At 38.2% G+C, this 19,236-nt stretch overlaps 1 protein-coding gene across 2 annotated transcripts in view; it reads left to right on the forward strand.

Moving 5' to 3' along the window:
- Positions 1 to 11,915, forward strand: part of DDX46 (DEAD-box helicase 46) — a 55,521-nt gene extending 43,606 nt beyond the window's left edge. Inside the window, exons 19-23 of one of the 2 annotated variants that reach the window (XM_024752320.1) lie at positions 700 to 876; positions 3,039 to 3,257; positions 3,632 to 3,776; positions 10,502 to 10,575; positions 11,761 to 11,915. In XM_024752320.1, the coding sequence (XP_024608088.1) occupies positions 700 to 876; positions 3,039 to 3,257; positions 3,632 to 3,776; positions 10,502 to 10,575; positions 11,761 to 11,808 (663 nt within the window). In that variant the 3' untranslated portion in view covers positions 11,809 to 11,915. The remainder of the gene's footprint in view (positions 1 to 699; positions 877 to 3,038; positions 3,258 to 3,631; positions 3,777 to 10,501; positions 10,576 to 11,760) is intronic. The other variant, XM_024752321.1, reaches the window with a different exon arrangement.
- Positions 11,916 to 19,236: the final 7,321 nt, after the last annotated feature.

A 19,236-nucleotide genomic window follows, 5' to 3' on the forward strand; every position in this document is an offset into this window, starting at 1 on the left:
CTCAAACCCCTTAGTAGATAACAAATATTTTAAAAAGAAGATAAGTTGTCTGTTTCCATTTCAGTAAAAGGTCTTTCTAAATTAACCTAATTAATTTTAAACCCTGAAAAAAGCTTGCTCTTCATTTGAGATTTAAAATATTAGCCTAATTTTCAGCATTGCTCTTGCTTTGATGGGGAAACCAACCTTCATTTCTTTCCTTCCTTGAAGGAAAAAAACAATAAAGGCTTTTTTTCCTGATTCTCTTACCCAGTTTTTTAGATAAATCCAATTGCATTTTTGAAGTTGGGAAGAAATTTAGGAACCCTGTTGCAGCATTTCCCCTGGGAACCACTGACTGTATTTTTAGGTGTCCACTGGTCTTGAGTTATTGCCCTTGTCCAGCCTCTTTCATTGCAGTGTATGTAATTTGGCCTTAAGGCCTTGGCCCTGGAGCAACTCAGCTGCATCAAATTGTCTGCTCTGTCTTGACAGCACATGTTCTTCATTTACTGAATTGGGATGTATCTGTACCACTCAGGAGTCTGCTGAAGTGGTTCTTGCAGCCTTGTATCTCTGTTTCTTTCTTTCCTTCCTTCCTCCCTCCTTCCCTCCCTCTCTCCCCTCTCCTCCCTTTCCTTTCCCCTTCTCCTCCTCTTCTCCCTCTATAAATTGGTATTTTTAATTAGATTTTTACTAATCCTTTTTCTTCTTGTTTAGATTGATGAGCAAATTGAAAGCATGTTTAATTCAAAGAAGAGAGTGAAGGATATGGCTGCTCCTGGAACATCTAGTGTTCCTGCTCCAACTGCAGGAAATGCTGAGAAGTTAGAAATTGCAAAGAGATTGGCTCTTAGAATCAATGCTCAGAAGAATTTGGGGATTGAGTCTCAGGTATTAAGTAATTTGTTCCAAGTCTTAGTACTTTTTGTAAGTTCTTTGATTTAAATGCTTTTCAGGAATTATGGCAGCACAAGTGAACAAGAAGTTATTTTAGACACTGAGGTAGTAAGCATTTAACATTATTCTCAATACAGAATTCTTTAATTATTATATTTGGGTGATTTCTCTAGTGTGGTTAACTGAGGTCTTAATGCCTAGTCTGGAAGGCCTAACTGTTAAGCATGTTAACCATGGATAATTTTATAAAGTAGTATTCTGATTGATCTTAACAAAATCCTAAAGAAATAACTCTCTTTCTTTCTTTTCTGTTTATATTAGGTGGGTTATTGGGCACACAAACAATACCTTGGAAGTATGAATATCCAGTTACATAACTGAAACTAACATGGGTTTAGACAGTGGGAAAATGTGTTAAATATTTCACTTGCCTTGTTTCTCTTGGGAGTTTTTTGGTTAACTTAATTTTTTTTTTTGAAGTATAGTTGATTTATAGTGTTGTGATAGTTTTTGCTGTACAGCAAAGTGATTCAGTTGTACATATATATATATATTTTTTTCCATTATGGTTTATTACAGGATATTGAATATAGTTCCCTCTGCTATACAATAGGACCTTCTTTACCCATTCTCTATATAATAGTTTGCATCTGCTAATCCCAAACTCCCAATCCATCCCTCCCCCAGCCCCCTCCCCCTTGGCAACCATAAACAAGTCTGTTCTCTATGTCTGAGTCTGTTTCTGTTTTGTAGATAGGTTCATTTGTGTCATATTTTAGATTCCACATATAAGTAATATCATATGGTATTTGTCTTTCTCTTCCTGACTTACTTTGCTTAGTATGATAATCTCTAGGTTCATCATGTTGCTGCAAATGGCATTATTTCATTCTTTTTTATGGCTGAGTAGTATTCCATTGTGTGTATGTATATATGTACATATGTGTGTGTGTGTGTGTGTGTGTTTGTATACACATACCACATCTTCTTTATCCATTCATGGACATTTAGGTTGTTTCCATGTCCTAGCTATTGTAAATAGTGCTGCTATGAACATAAGGGTGCATGTATCTTTTTGAATTATAGTTTTGTCCAGATATATGCCCAGGAGTGGGATTGCTGGATCATATGGCAACTCTACTTTTAGTTTTTTGATGAACCTCCATACTGTTCTCCATAGTTGCTGCACCAGTTTACATTCCCACCAACAGTGTAGGAGGGTTCCCTTTTCTCCACACCCTCTCCAGCATTTTGGTTAACTTAATTTTAAACTAATGTTAAATTTTCATAGCATTCCTAAAGAACAATTTGTTAAGTTTGACAGTATTTTTAAGATTTTGAGAGTTTGGGGACCTGCAGGGCCCTGTGTCCAGTAGCCTGTATAGGTTCAGGTCTCTAGTGTCCAAGTGGGATGACCAAGCTAGAGGCCAGTGGGCTGACCCAGTGAGGCAGCCACAATCAAGGCTCAGAGCCTTGGGTCTCTGCATCTGTTTTAGTTAGCCAGTGAGTTACTATAAACTGTTTACTGTACTCAAGCCTGTGCCTCTTCTGACAACAGGGACACAGCACCTCACCTAATATTCTCTTGGATTATTGCTACTAATAACTATTGTGAAAGCAAATGGCTCTAACTTTTCGCTGTTGTTAGAAGAGCTTGTGGTGTGAGTCGTATATTACCCACAGAAGAATTATCTCTGCGTTAGGCACATAGTAAAATTAAGTTCAAATTTTAAAAAATGTGTTGAGTAAAATCATTTACTGTAATTTATAGAATGTTGGGTTGGTCCATGGGGGAAGGAAGAGCTCAGTGGTGGTAGTGGGCAAAGATTCTGATTCAGAGGAAAACTCCTAGTAGCCACAAAGTATGTAAATGATTTTAGAAATATTATACTATATTTGATATCAAGAGTTACCTAATTATGTATGATTCAGTAGAGTTTTTAATGTAGAATTGAGTATTATTGTTTTCTCATCACGTAAGGGAGATATATTAAACTGTCTGTTATAAATATATGCTGTTAAATTGCACTTACGGGTAGCACTTTACATTAGAAAGATGCTTTTAGTTAGTGGCTTTCCAGAGAATACTTTGTGGTGGGATATTTGGTCTTGTCTCTGCTCTCATTTGAGATTTGACTGTAGGTCTTCTTTAACTGCAGGATGTGATGCAGCAGGCCACCAATGCAATTCTTAGAGGTGGCACCATCCTGGCTCCCACTGTCTCTGCAAAAACCATTGCAGAGCAACTTGCTGAAAAGATCAATGCCAAGCTTAATTATGTGCCTTTGGAGAAACAAGAAGAGGAGAGACAGGATGGTGGACAGAATGAATCTTTTAAGAGATATGAAGAAGAATTAGAGATCAATGACTTCCCACAGGCAAGTAACAGATTTAAACTTTTTTTTTTTTTTATTGTAGAGTAGAAACTCCTATTTTAGGAGCGAAAATGCCTTGTTTAAAACCCATGAACATTTAAATGGCTGCTTTACTTTTTATCTAGATGGGGAGACAACACTAGAAATTCCATATTTATGATTATGTTCTAGTTACATTAGAATCTAAATGAATTTATGATGCAGGTATTAATTATAATCTTAATATTGACCATAATATGATTTAGTTAACCTATTCTTTGTCAGTACATCAGGTTTCTTTATTCTGTTGTAAAGTGATTTTCCCCCCACTCTTTTTTATTTTATTTTTTTAACATCTTTATTGGAGTATAATTGTCCCCCCACTCTTTATTTCATAGACTGCTAGGTGGAAAGTTACCTCTAAGGAAGCTCTTCAGAGAATCAGTGAATATTCTGAAGCTGCAATTACAATCAGAGGAACATACTTCCCACCTGGCAAAGAACCCAAGGAAGGAGAGCGGAAAATTTACTTGGCAATTGAAAGTATGTACTGTTCGTTCTGTTTCAATCTTGAGTTAGATCACAGTTGATATAGATGTAATAGACACAGAAAGAATATGAGGTCAGTTCTAGAGAGGACTGAAAATGAGGAACACCTATAAGAAAAAAAATAGTTTCATCTATCACTGTGGTCTTTATTTAGAAGTTTAGTACATATATAGAGGTGAATGATCTGTGTTTGGGACTCTTTCAGTTTTGACAATTTGGTCAAATTGAAAATCACTCTATAAGAAAACATGTATTTTCAGGACTGGTTTGTTTATGCTTCCAGTAAGTAGAACGTTCAGGCCGAAGTTTAGGTTAGAAAGTAAATCAACTATATATAATAGTCCACTTAATGCTTGTTTATCCAAGCAAATGTTGCCTGTGATTTTATGCCTAAAAGTTCATACATACCTTTTTAAAAAGCAGGATAGGACAATTAATACCATAACTCACAGGGTGTATTTATTTCTTTATTTTTGGCTGAGTTGGGTCTTCATTGCTTTGCGCGGGCTTTCTCTAGTTGTGGTCAACGGGGGCTACTCTTTGTTGCGGTGTGCAGGCTTCTCATTGCGGTGGTGTCTCTGATTGTGGAGCACGGGCTCTAGGCGGATGGGCTTCAGTAGTTGCAGCACGCGGGTTGTAGAGCACAGGCTCAGTAGTTATGGCGCACGGGCTTAGTTGCTCCACACATGTGGAATCTTCCCGGACCAGGGCTCGAACCCATGTCCCCTGCATTGGCAGGCAGATTCTTAACCACTGCGCCACCAAGGAAGTCCCTTAAAGGGTATAAGTAATGCGTTATCTAAGAGTGATCAGGTGTGTTTTTTAACCTTATTTTATACATTCATGAATGAATTCAAAAGACAGTTTCCAGTTTGATTTTTTTCCTACTTCGTTATGTACTGCATGGTAGATAACTTGTCTCTCTTCATTTATATTTAATTTGAACATTTTAATAATAGATTTTTAAGCATAGACCAGCCACAGATCCATTTCATCTACTTAATGAACTAAATATTTTTTGAACACTGGTGTTGTAGCTGTGAAGAGGTTTTACTCCATGTGTCATGTAAATCCAGGGTCTGCATATCTACTGCTTAAATGGCTTAGCTGGCTGCAAAGGAGCTCTCCCATACCTTGTATAATCTTAAACACCAGTCTAGTCCTTTGAGTTATACACATCACTTCTAACAAGGAAGCCTTACTTGATCTCATTTCACCACTCTGTAGCCCTTTACTTGCTTTGTTTTTCTTCACAGTACTCATTACATAGAAATTATAGTATATTTTTACTTGTTTCTGTCTCCCCTACTAGAGCTCTGTGAATGCAGTGACTTTATCATCTTCTGTATTCCCAGTGTCTGACACATGGTAGGCACTTGATAAATTTTCTGAATAATGTATCTGATCATGCTCTAGAGCCACTTCTCTTCTGCACACAAAATATTATTTGACAGGCATATCCACGTGATCTCTCTAAAGCCGCACCGTCCAATAAAAACTCTGATGGCTGTGGAGCACTTGAAATACGGCCAGTGTGACCAAGAAATTTTAAATTTAATTTAATTTTTATTAACTTAAATCTAAATAGCCACATAGCTGATGGCTACTGAATTGGCTAGCTCAGCTCTAAAGTTTGTTGCTGGAAAGATCAGTGGAAATACAAACTGAAAGTATATTGTAAATAAGGTTTATCACTAGTTAGTATTTTCTTGTTATATTTTGGCATTCCTTTGATTTTGGTGAGGACTTTATAACTGTATGTAAGTTCCTTACTGAAATAAATATAAACTAAAAATGATTTAAATATATATGAGGACTTTTTTTTTTTCTTGCGGTACGCGGGCCTCTCACTATTGTGGCCTCTCCCGTTGCGGAGCACAGGCTCCGGACGCGCAGGCTCAGCGGCCATGGCTCATGGGCCCAGCCACTCCGCGGCATGTGGGATCTGCCCGGACCGGGGCACGAACCCAGGCCCCCCGCATCGGCAGGCGGACTCTCAACCACTGCGCCACCAGGGAAGCCCGAGGACTTATTTTTCGGGTTTGATTCTTTCCTGGCCAAAACAAAGAATTTCACAGATGTGAAAGTAAATTAGTACTGTGCCTATTTACTTTACTTTTAACTGGTGACCTCAAATTGTTTTTGTGTGACTTCTTAACATAAAGACTACAAGAAGAGAAATGCACGTGCAGTGTGCATCTCATTTACCCTAAGTAGAAGTTGTTTCCTGGTCAAAATGCTTGATAGGATCAGAGTAAGTTAAAAAACAGAAACGTTTTGTTACCAGGATTGAGCTGGGGTTTTGTTTTTTTCTCCTTTAATATGGGTTTGCCTGGTTGATGTAAGGTTTTTATTAGTTTCTGAATTCTGATAAAATTGATTTTAATAGTTTTTGCAAGTTTATTCACTGCTTTTGTGGAGGGACAGGCTTTTGAAATTCCCTCCTGTGCCATTTTCACTGATGTCACTCTCACTTTCGGACTTTTTAAAATGAAGAATTGTGGCGAAGGTAAAACTCAGATATAGCCTTTATGTTTTCCATATTATTGAAATTCTACCTTTACAGTACAGTAATATTCATACATATGTTAAATGGTATGCAAAGAATGTGGGTCCAGAACTAGGCAAGTTATATTTTTTTGTTTGTGATTGTGACTTTGAGAAACTGGATCATATCTATTTCAAGTCAGGTTTTTAAATGGCACCCTTTTATGTATCCTGAAAGACTTTCGCTCTGCCAGTGACTCAGTGTGTTTCTGAATCATGTGACACTGTTCCTTATTGTGAGGCAAAATGCGGGTTGCTGGCACCTCAGCGTTCAAGGAGAGAAAATTACGCTGAAATCTTTCTGCACTTGGAACTGGACAGCTCTCTCTTACTACTGTGTTCATTAGGCCATACAGGATGTCATTCAGTAGAATCTGATGATAAAACCTTTTGTAAACATGGAGTCATCCTTGTATATTCAGCTTGAATGTCATAGGTGTCATTTAAGCAAAACCAGTATTGTATTTTTTTTTGCAATAACATAACTGTAGTTTATTCTGAATATCTCTAAGATTTCAAAACCAGTATTTTAAATGACTGCCTTTTAAAGAGGTAAATCAGAGATGATTGTTTGCTTTGAAAAAGGATCCCATATATAATTCATTAATTTAAAGGTAATTATACTTATTTAGTGTAGTATAATTAATGTATGCCAGGTTTAATTTGTATATAACTTTATCAGAACATATCTCCTGTACTACCAAGTGAAGTGAAATGAGAAGCTCACAGCTTCTGCTGACTTTTTCATTCACCTAAAGTGGTTCTGGGTGCTTCTTTCCACTGTCAACTTGTATTTAGGAAGTAACATCTAATTTTTATAATCTAAGCAAGGTTTCTCTCCCCCAGTAAAAAGATAACCTTGTCAGAAATGAATCTTGAGAATTCTGGCAACATAAATATGCTAAATAAGAGCTGGAGATTGGTAATTAAAATGACCTAAAGCTTTGAGAATTTTCATAGATGATTAGATTTAAAGGATCTTTTAGTTTTTGAAACTCCAACCAAATCAACTGAATACTAATAGGATGAAAACAGGTGTTGGAAGGAGCCTAGTGTCATCTGTTTCTAGTTCTGTAATTGGAGGGACCCCACTGCCTGGCTCCTTAGAGGCTCTGTGTGGCTCAGCAGCTCCCGGCAGTGGGAAGGAGAACAGGAAGGACGTACGTGCCTAGCCAGCCTGTATAATTTATAGCCTGTTTTGTGACCCTCTGTTTTTACTAGTGGAGAATCCCTTAAAAGCAGCCAGAGTTGTTTTGGGACCAATGAAAGGAAATGCCACTTTTTCATGACAGCTTATAAACATATGTAACCTATTACCTAAATAAGCTGTGTCAGTCAAAAATTTAAACTGGTCCAAATGGTCAGGCTCTAACTAACGCAGGAAAATTGCTCTTCACTTGGAGCTGGGTGGGAGTATCATTTTCCTTCTTTTTAAAACAGCAGAGAATGTCAACAGGCTACACATCAACTCATGCCAAGTAGCATATTTTCCTCCTGAATTTCATTTTTTAAATAATTTTCATTCTGGCTTGGCTCTTGATTATACCCTTGGCTCCACGTTCATCTACCTTTCTTCCCTTCCAGCACCCACTGCTTTAAAATGTTTTGGTCAGTGGCTGGTCGAGGTGTAGGGCTTAGATTAGATAATGTTGCTCTGACTTCACAGCCGTACTCATGGCCCTTTCCTTCCTGTTGTTAAACTGTTTCTTTTTCTTCCTCCTCCTTCTCCTCCTCTTCTTTCTCCACTTCCTCCTCCTCCCCTCCCCCCTCCCATTTCTTTTCTTCCTCTTCTCCCTCCCACTCCTCCCTTCCTCCTTTCCTCTCCTCTCCTCTCTATGGGTTTGAAAAAGCATATCTAATAAGGGGGGAAATTTTCCCATTTCTTGTGAATTGTTTTCCTTATTTGATTTTCTTATATAAAATGATAAGAACAGGACTTCCCCAGTGGTTCAGTGGTTAAGACTTCGAGCTTCTACTGCAGGGGACATGGGTTCGATCTCTGATCGGGGAAGTTCCACATGCCATCATTTTTTTTTTAATGATAAAAACATAGTTCTCTACAACCCCAGTTCTTCTTTTATTCTTTGACATTTCACTCCTAGTCCTTAATCTCTAGTCTGCTTCTTTGGTCCAGCTCTATTCCTTTTATAGGTGTGCACCGTGTTACCTCTCTAGACGTACCTACTTCCTGGCATTGTCCCCTGGCTTCAAATCCCTCCACACTTAGCCTTGATGGCTCTCTAATCTCCGTCTCTCCTCTGCTTCTGCTCCTTGTTTCCATTGGCCTTACTGAAATTTCCAACTTGGTGTCCCCTGAGCACCTCAGCCACAACGATCTCAGAATCGAATTTCATCCACTATCACTGCTAATAGTAGCACCTGTTCTTCCTCTTGGATTCAGTATCTCCTTTATTACCTGTTATTTTCTTTACTTGCTGCTCAACTCTTAGCATCTTTGTTCCTCTTCTTCACCGTTCACATCTAGTCAGAAAAAACATCTTGTCCATTCTACCTTAAAAATGTGCTTTCAAGGGCTTCCCTGGTGGCGCAGTGGTTGAGAGTCCGAGCTCCTGGGGGCAGGGGTTCAATTCCTTCTCAGGAAACTAAGATTCCGCATGCCGCACACGTGGCCAAAAAAAAAAAATGTGCTCTCATGATGGTATGAACATAATCCTGTGAGAGCCCTGAGGGAAAAAACACTTAACCCCACCTGGAGAAGTTAGGAAAGATTCTTGGAAGAAGTGATATTTAAAAGTTGCTCTGGGGACTTCCCTGGTGACGCAGTGGTTAAGAATCTGCCTGCCAGTGCAGGGGACATGGGTTTGAGACCTGGTCTGGGATGATCCCACATGCTGTGGAGCAACTAAGCCCATGTGCCACAACTACCGAGCCTGCGCTCTAGAGCCCGTGAGCCACAACTACTGAAGCCCACGCACCTAGAGCCTGTGCTCTGCAACAAGAGAAGCCACCACAATGAGAAGCCTGCACACTGCAGCGAAGAGTAAGTAGCCCCCGCTTGCCACAACTAGACAAAGCCTGCGCACAGCAATGAAGACCCAATGCAGCGAAAAATAAATAAATAAAATTTTATTAAAAAAATAATAGGGCTTCCTTGGTGGCGCAGTGGTTGGGAGTCCGCCTGCCGATGCGGGGGGCCTAGGTTCGTGCCCCGGTCCGGGAAGATCCCACATGCCGCGGAGCGGCTGGGCCCGTGAGCCATGGCCGCTGAGCCTGCGCGTCCGGAGCCTGTGCTCCGCAACAGGAAAGGCCACAGCAGTGAGAGGCCCGCGTACCGCAAAAAAAAAAAAAGACGCATCATTAAACATATTTTGGGAAAAAAATTAGTAATAATAAAAGTTGCTCTGGTAGACTACTTACTACCTACTCATCTTGCTGTAATATCTTTACAAGTTTGTTTTTCTAGTAGCCCAAAAGATCATAAAGAGATGAATGAGTACTTTGTATAATGAATCTCTTATAGTAATAGCATACATGCTGGGTGCTTAATGTTTCTTGAATTTATAACTATACAAATGTCTTCAGCCTACCTCACCTCCTTGGCTATCTTGCTGTGTTCTTTCACACAGTTTTAAAATTTTTCAACCATGCTGTACCTCTCTTACTTTTCAGTAGTTAAGCATGACTTTCTTAATCTGTACCATTACACACATGATTCCCTTTGTAAAATACTTTTCATGTCATCTCTCCTCCTCCAACTTGGCTAGTCCTCCATTCATCTTTAAGACTTTGCTCAGGTGACACTTTTCCAAAACATTTGCTGACTTTAAAGAGCATAATAAACATCCAATAAATATTTGCTAAATAAATGAACCTAGGAAGTTATATTTTCCTTTTACTTTTTCTTCTTCTCTTCTGGACAAATTGCGAATTATCTTTTCTTTGCATACCAACATACCAAGAACTTGTAACACTAGTACCTCACTAACCTTAACACTCTTAACACTAACGTCACTGGCTACATTTGAAACTCTAAAAGTAATCGTAATAATAAGCAGCCATGATACAATGTAGATGATGTTCCACCAGGTATTGAAAGACTATCTTGGCAAGTAGTACAATGTTGCTGAAAGTCATGTACTGATCTCTATGCAGTGGATAAACATCCAGCATAAATCTAGTAATACAAATAATGTTCTCCACTCACTCACCAGGTGCCAATGAACTGGCTGTGCAGAAAGCAAAGGCAGAAATCACCAGGCTTATAAAAGAAGAACTGATCCGGCTGGTGAGTGAAAACCTCAAGGACTTATTTATTTGTTTTAGTAAATGTTTTATTGAACTATAATATAAATAAGAGAAGTAGACAAATGATATACATACAGTTTGATGAATTTTCACAAAATAAGCACACTGATGTGAACACTACCCAGTTGAAGAAATATAGAACATCACCAGTATCCCAGAAGCCCTGCTCATGCCCCTCCTTGTCACTATTCATTGCCCCCAAATGTAACATTATTCTGACTTTCAACATTGCAGATTAGTTTCGCCTAATTTTGAACTCCATATAAGTGGAATCAAATGCTGTGTACTCTTTTATATCTGATTTCTTTCACTCAACATTACTTTGAGGAAATCAGTAGTATTAAATAGTACAGTATTTAAGCATGTGAATATACCACAGTTAATTTACGTTTTAGACTTCGAGGTCGTTTTAGTTTTTGGTTTTTATGAATAATGCTTCTATGAACATTCTTCCATGTCTCTTTGGTACACGTTAATATATTATTTTCTTGAGTATATACCTTGGACTAGAATTGCTAGTTATAGGGTATGTGTAGTTTAGCAGAGTAGTTACACCAGTTTACATTACCTTCAGCAGTGTATGAAAATTCCAGTTTCTCTACATTTTTGCCAGTGTTTTTAAACTTAGGTGTTTTGAGTGTTTTTAAACTTTGATGAGGACTTAATTTGATTTTGGATAAAGCGGCCTTTTATAGACCACCTTTCCAAAGGAAGCAGACACATCCCTGTAAACTCTCCCTACAATGTGTACATTGGGATGAGGACCCTTTGAAAGGAAACTTTATCCTTTCTCTAAGAATGTGTTTTTGAGGGCTTTTCTAAAATTTCCCTTACAGAGCATTCTTTCGGGTGGATAAAAAATTTAAAGAATAGAAGGTACACAAAACAAGAGGGAAGAATAAAAACAACGTTTAAATCAAGTGACTTTCACCAAGCAGTGATAGAAAAAGAATGCCACCACCATTAAGTTGGTTCAGAACCGTTGTTAAGGAACAGTCGAGTGAACACAGGGAGATGATTGTTGAATAGTTCTTTCTTCCTCAATATAATATTAATATTTTTTATTTTAAATATCTGATAGTTTTATAAGTTTGTAAAGGAAATTACTTAACATATTTTTTCCCCTCCCTTTTACTGATCATATGCCTTTTATTTTCTCTTGTAGCAAAATTCATACCAACCAACAAATAAAGGAAGATACAAAGTCTTATAAAACATCTGGAAAAAACTTTTTACCTGTGCTGGTCTGTGATACATGTGGCAATTGTTGTCTGCAGTTTACAGTGTATTTTAAGTTAAGATTTTAAAAATTCTTTCTTGCTGATTTTTTTTTAAATACAAGAAACCAGTATTTGCTAATGAATTTTCTTTCAGTAAGTATACCCAGAATTATCAAACTATATTTAAAGTTTTCATTAAAGTGCCCTTTAATGTACATCTGGATAATATTCCAGAAGCGTAAGAAAATTAAAATATTTGGACTTTCCATTGAAGGAAATAAAGTATATAAGTCGCTAAGGGGCTATTCACCTTATCTTCTTGCAATGAAATTGTGATAATCTCCTCAGAAAAGGTAAAATTCTCTAATTTTGTGACCACCTTGAGCTTAAATCTTACTTGACTCAGTGGAACAATATGAACTATATTTAAGAATATTATAATAGAATTTTTACAAAATGCATTCACAGTTTTTGTTTCAATTTTTATTATCATGTATGGGCCATAGTTGGACTGGTTTTTGGTTTTGTAAAATTAAAAATTTGTAGTATAAGAATTTTTTGCATTGCTTTACGCTGCTAAGAGTTTTAGTATTTACTACTTTTAGGTTCCCCTAACAACCTCTGGCTCTGTGCCTAGCTACTAACTCTTTTCTAATCTTCCTTAAAAGAAAGTGATTTGTAGCCTATAAATATTAATATGATTGTTTTTTTCCCCTGAAAGTGTTCGTTTATGCATCTGTACATACAAACACCATACCAATCTGATTTTTCTTCAGGATTATTGAATAGGTTGTGAATTTTCTTTCTTAAAAAATGCATAATGGCACTCACATTTTAAACTTAGACTTTAAGCATTTCTCAGTGAAATTCAGTTCACAAAGAATCATAAATTATATTTTTGAGCCTTCAGATATATTTCCTGAATATTCTAATTTAAATTGCTATAATTGGATCACCTAATTTTTTTCGAGACTCCTGGTGTATTAGAACTTCATATTGTTGTCACTTCTTGAAAAAATAAAATTTTCAGGAATTAAATAGATGTATTTCTTAAATTAAAAGATATAGAAGTTCCCTTGAGTATTCTTGACTTAGAGTTTTTAAAAAAGAAAAAAACCAAAGAATATTATAGCTGTTAAATTATTTTAATAGTATGTTAGGTGGTTAAAGTGACAAGGAGTATCAATCATGATTTCTTCAATATAAAGTTATCCTTAATGAAAATCTAAGGTATAACTTGGAAATATTCTTGGATCCCTCGCATATCCTCTTTTTTTCTTAGAGGAAGAAAACAGACACAACACAGCAACAGAACCAAATAAACCATTTACTATAAGATTTCAGGCATCTTGGGCTCCTCCCCCCTCCCCCATTTTATTTATATCCTTATTTTTGTTATCTAATGGTAGTTTGTTTCTTTTGATAGAATATGTTGCAGTCGCACATTGATGGCAATTGGTGCTCCCTTCAGCCTACTCCATCACTTTGAGATTCAGAGTTTTACATCATTTTAGCATTATTACCTTTATGTTTGTATATCTAGTTGTAATAAGCCACTGATAGTACTTTGTTAAAATGAAGCACATTTCTCTGTTATTACATTTTTTTTGTTTTGTTTTGTTTTGTTGTTGTATGCGGGCCTCTCGCTGTTGTGGCCCCTCCCGTTGCGGAGCACAGGCTCCGGACGCGCAGGCTCAGCGGCCATGGCTCACGGGCCCAGTCGCTCCGCGGCATGTGGGATCTTCCCGGACCGGGGCACGAACCCGTGTCCCCTACATCGGCAGGTGGACTCTCAACCACTGTGCCACCAGGGAAGCCCCTGTTATTACATTTTTTTAGTGTCACACTCTTTGATTTTTAAGATTTGAATGACGTACCAGTTAATTTGTTTTTTTAATGCAATATCAATATTTGCTCATGTTTTCTAAATTCCTTATAAAATAAAGTTAATTTAGTCTGAGTTTTCCTAAAATTATCTTTGCTGAAATGTTTTCTGCTGTTTATCTAATTTTGTTTACATTGCTAGGCATGTGAGAGAGGTATTATACTCTCTGTATCTTTTTAAAAAAATTCTAGCAACACAAAATATATAGTTCTATCCAAAAATATCTTCCTGAAGAAGGCTCTTAGTCTTTAATGGTGTTTGTATTTGGCCTAAGATAGGCTGTAGGTGAAATAATGGGTCCATGTGCCAGTTGGTGTTTTATCACAGTGACACTCATTCTTAGAAAATGGAAGTATAGAACGAAATGATAACGGCTAGATTCTCTTCACCTCCTTTTAGACAGTTTATTATCTGATATATTCATACCTTACTAGCCTTGTTGGTATGCACGTTGTATTGAACTGGTAGTCACAGTATACCTGTGACTGCAGTCCTTCTTTTGAGGGAGGCATCCCCTATGTGCAAAGAAGTTTTTGTTTGAGCAGAACCAGCTCTTGAGTACCTGGGATGTATAAATCCTACGAAGCCAGCTGTGGAGCCCACTTCTAAATAATTCATCAGCACCTTAAGAAACACATGCTAGAGAGCAAAGCCTCCAAAGTTATAACTTGTCTGTGTGTGAGCTCTTTTTCCTATGATGCCTTGCTTTGCTTTATAAAACCATCAGCTAAAGTCCTTTAGTGGCAGATAACATAGCACTTGTTTAAGATAAGAGCTGGGGGTCAATATCAAAAAAGAACAACCCAATCCAAAAATGGGGGGAAGACCTATTTCTCCAAAGAAGATATACAGATGGCCAACAAACACATGAAAGGACGCTCAACATCACTAATCATTAGAAAAATGCAAATCAAACCACAATGAGGTATCACCTCACACCGGTCAGAATGGCCATCATCAAAAAATCTACAGGGACTTCCCTGGTGGTGCAGTGGTTAAGAATCTGCCTGCCAATGCAGGGGACATGGGTTTGAGCCCTGGCCCAGGAAGATCCCAAATGCCGTGGAGCAACTAAGACTGTGCGCCACAACTACTGAGCCTGCTGTCTAGAGCCCGCAAGCCACAACTACTGAAGCCCATATGCCTAGAGCCCGTGCTCCGCAACAAGAGAAGCCACCACAATGAGAAACCCGCACGCCGCAATGAAGAGTAGCCCCTGCTTGCCACAACTAGAGAAAGCCTGTGCCCAGCAACAAAAACCCAACGCAGCCAAAAAATAAAGAAATTTTAAAAAATCTACAAACAATAAATGCTGGAGAGGGTGTGGAGAAAAGGGGACCCTCTTGCACTGTTGGTGGGAATGTAAATTGATACAGCCACTATGGAGAAGAGTATGGAGGTTCCTTAAAAAACTAAAAATAGAACTACCATATGACCCGGAAATCCCACTACTGGGCATATACCCTGAGAAAACCATAATTCAGAAAGAGTCATGTACCACACTGTTCATTGCAGCACTATTTACAATAGCCAGGATATGGAACCAACCCAAGTGTCCATCGATGGATGAATAGAAAAAGAAGATGTGGCACATGTATACAATGGAATATTACTCAACCATAAAAAGAAACAAAATTGAGTTATTTGTAGGGAGGAGGATGGACCTCGACTCTGTCATAAAGAGGGAAGTAAGTCAGAAAGAGAAAAACATACCGTATGCTAACACATATATATGGACTCTTAAAAAAAATGGTTCTGATGAACCTAGGGGCAAGACAGGAATAAAGACGCAGATGTAGAGAATGGACTTGAGGACATGGGGAGGGGGAAGGGTAAGCTGGGACGAAGTGAGAGTAGCATTGACATATATATACTACCAAATGTAAAACAGACAGCTAGTGGGAAGCAGCTGCATAGCACAGGGAGATCAGCTCGGTGCTTTGTGACCACCTAGAGGGGTAGGATAGGGAGGGTGGGAGGGAGGCACAAGAGGGAGGGGATATGGGGGTATATGTATACATATAGCTGATGCACTTTGTTATACAGCAGAAACTAACACAACATTGTAAAGCAATTATACTCCAGTAAAGATGTTTAAAAATTTTTTTAAATAAAAAGATAGGGGCTGGGGGGAAAATGGTAGTTGAAGTGAAGTCCAGCGTAAAAAACTATATTTTGTTTAGTAAAATGCCCCATTCTGGTCCTTTTTAGATGATGGATGCTAAGTACATGTAACAGGCGTGAATTCTGAGTGGCTAGCCCAATGTGGTCAATGAGAATACTCTTCCTCTTAGAACTGAGTCTGGAGCTACCAGTTCTTCACATTGTGGTATATAGTTTTATGTAAGAATTGGAATCTATTGACATTTTCTTATGCCTTCTGCTTCTGGCATGAAAAGCTGAAGTTAACCTTTAAAAAAGTGTGTATGTAAATATAAAGAGAGAAAGAGAACGGATGAATGTGTGTGGATAGGTAGAGGGGATGTCCTAACATTTTATTCAGTTGAGGTGTTGTAACCACCAGAAAACCTTAATAAATTCTCACTGGAGTGAGGCATTTGACTTGGAGTATAGCAACATCTTACATGTTGCTTAGTGAAACTTATGCTGTGTTTTTAGGCCAGCTCTCTGGAGCTGAAGGTGGCTACATTTCCATCACTAGGTAAAGATTCCCTGGTGTATTACCATTGCAGATATTTGAAGGTCCTTTTTTTCTGTATCAACTTATAATCTTACTTGAGCAGGAGTCCCAAGTAGAGACATGAAGAAAAAGTGTAAGCAAATGAATTCTTTGCAATATCCCAACAATATCAGTGGTCTCACCTTTCTGGGGCTTTATGGCCAAACTGGTATGTAAGTGCATACCATCAAATCACATGACTAGTGAGGAATTTACTTTTGATTATTTTTCTTGACCTTGTTCTCTTCCAAATATGGCATAAGCTTATAGAAGTTCGTGATTTTGAAGCTCAAGCCTTTAAAAATTCTATATTTGTGTTAACCTTGTTCTTCTAGAGGGATAAAAATGTGAAATAAAAAAAAGTTTTAACCCCTTTGGAAAACTGGAACTCAGAGTTACTCTCGCAGATATCATTAGGATTACTGTAAAAGCTATAGAGTTTCAGAATTTAAGAAAATCCTAATTATCTTTAATAAATGGAAATACGTGATACTTCATGTTTTGAGTATTAGTCCCTTTTCACAATTTTGCCTATTATAGAATACAGAAAATGTGAGGATTCAGTATGAAAAATGTGCTCTTTGACCACAGAAAAAGCATGTCATTTGAACTTGGCACTTGGTAGTAGGTGGATTTTTTTGCAGCCTGTCAACTCCCAGCAGTTCTAGCAGCCTTGGGTGTTAAAGTGTCCTTGGCCTTTATTCCTGAATTCCTAGGAGGCTCTCAGGTGCCTGTGTCCAGCCAGTGCAAGGTAATATCGAAGGTAATATTTTCTTTCCATGCCTTTGCCTGAGGGAGGCTTCTGGGAGCTGAGATTCCTAGAACTCTACTGTAGACTTTTGAAAAAGAGTCCTCCCCAGCCCCCAAGCCAGCCCACGGCCCAAGTCTCAGATTTGGAAAGCTCCATGGAAAGAGCAGGGGAGTGGATGTCTTTAAAGAGAGCCCAAGTTCCCCTGTAACTTTTTACAGTCTAGAGTTGCTATTATAAGTGTGTTTGGGATGGTACTAATTCTGTGATACATACTCAAGTTTGAAAGCCACTGATAATCTTCACTTTGTTTTGTTCTTGGATTTTGACTGCCTGTTATCTAAAGCAGTGGTCTTCAAAGTGGGGCACATGTTTAGTAAGCCATTGGAAAAAGGGAGAAAACACTGGATCCTCTATTTGTATTTCTTCTTTGAAATCTCATCTTTTAGGTTCCCACATGCTGTGGGGCAGCTAAGCCCGCGCACTACAGCTACCAAGCCCACGGGCCGCAAACTACAGAGCCTACGCGCTCTGGAGCCTGCGCGCCGCAACTAGAGAAGAGAAAACCCGCACGCCACAACGAGAGAAGCCTGAGCGCTGCAACGAAGAGCCTGCGTGCCGCAACTAAGACCCGACACAGCCAAAAAAAAAAAAAAGTCCACATTAAATCTCATCCTTTACATTTTTTGAGTAGATTTTATAATATGTTGTTACATGATATATCATGTATAGTATTATTACAGTTTAGAATAACAGTTCATATACATAATTATAAATAAATTCACATATTGGGTGATACTTGGACAACCTTAGGCAAGTTGATTAAATGCTTTAAAATGTCTCATTTTTTTCATACATAAAATAGAGATAATACCTATCTGTTTTTGTGAGGATACGATGAAATAATACATATAAAGCATTAAAGCATATAAAAACAGTGCCTGGCATATGGTAAGCATTCAATAAATATTAGTACTCTTATTACAATGGGTGAATGGGAGTGCATTTTCTTAGGCTATCTTTCAATATTGCTGTGTCTTTCAGTATTGCTATAAGCTGTATATCTAGCAAGGACAGTCAGTGGCTACTGATAAAATCTAGAAAGTGAGATTCATTTTTCCTATGGATATCTTTCGGTTCAAATGAATAGCATTTAAGGACACTTGTTGCCTTAATTGAAAGGTCTTTAGGGGCAGCCAGTTTCCCACTCTAGTCGAATATTCCTTTTATGGCCTTCCATTCACATGTATACAATCACCGCTTATCATGCAAAAGTCTTATTAACTAGTGGTTTGTCTATATTATCTGGCCTACTCTGGGCCAGGCTGAGGTTTTTGGAGAAGGAATGAAAAATGTCGAACTGGGTCCAAATCGTATTTCACAGGTATACACTATTGAAGAAATGTTTGGAGGTAAGTCAAATAGTGTGACAATTAAAAGTGTGCTTTTTGCAAATGAAATGATGATAAATGGATATGCTCTTGAAAAAGCATACCCATTTATCTACCTGTGTTTTGTGTACTATAGCACCTCATGAAGACCAACCTGAGATAATTATCCGAAAACACCAGATCATTGCATTTAACACTGTATTTTGATTATTTTGAGTTTCTGCCTACCACACCGGAATGTAAACTTCCTGATGTTAGGGACCTTGTCTGTCCTGCATAGCTTGTACTTTGAATTCAATAAATATGTTGAATTAACTAGTTACTTGTCCATAGTCACACAGCTAGTAAGTGGTAGACTGAGGATTTAAATCCACATCTTTCTTTACCTATTAGCTCATTTTATTTCACAGCCCTTCATTTCACACATATGGAAACTTCTGGAAAAAGCAGTGACTTGTCCGAGGTACCATAGGAGGTGAATGGCAGACAGACATTCAAACCCGGGAATGTCTGACTTCCTCCATTACTCTGGTTACTTCCCCATTGGGCCTGCAAATCATTTGACCTTATTAGTGTGAAAGTTTTTTTTTGGCCGCGCCTTGCAGCTTGCGGGGATCTTAGTTCCCTGACCAGGGATTGAACCCTGGGCCCTTGGCGGTGAAAGTGGGGAGTCCTAACCACTGGACCACCAGGGAATTCACAAAAGTTTTCTGCTTA

The sequence above is a fragment of the Neophocaena asiaeorientalis genome, unplaced genomic scaffold (assembly GCF_003031525.2).
Source record: "Neophocaena asiaeorientalis asiaeorientalis breed wild unplaced genomic scaffold, Neophocaena_asiaeorientalis_V1.1 scaffold204, whole genome shotgun sequence".
Lineage (NCBI taxonomy): Eukaryota > Metazoa > Chordata > Mammalia > Artiodactyla > Phocoenidae > Neophocaena > Neophocaena asiaeorientalis.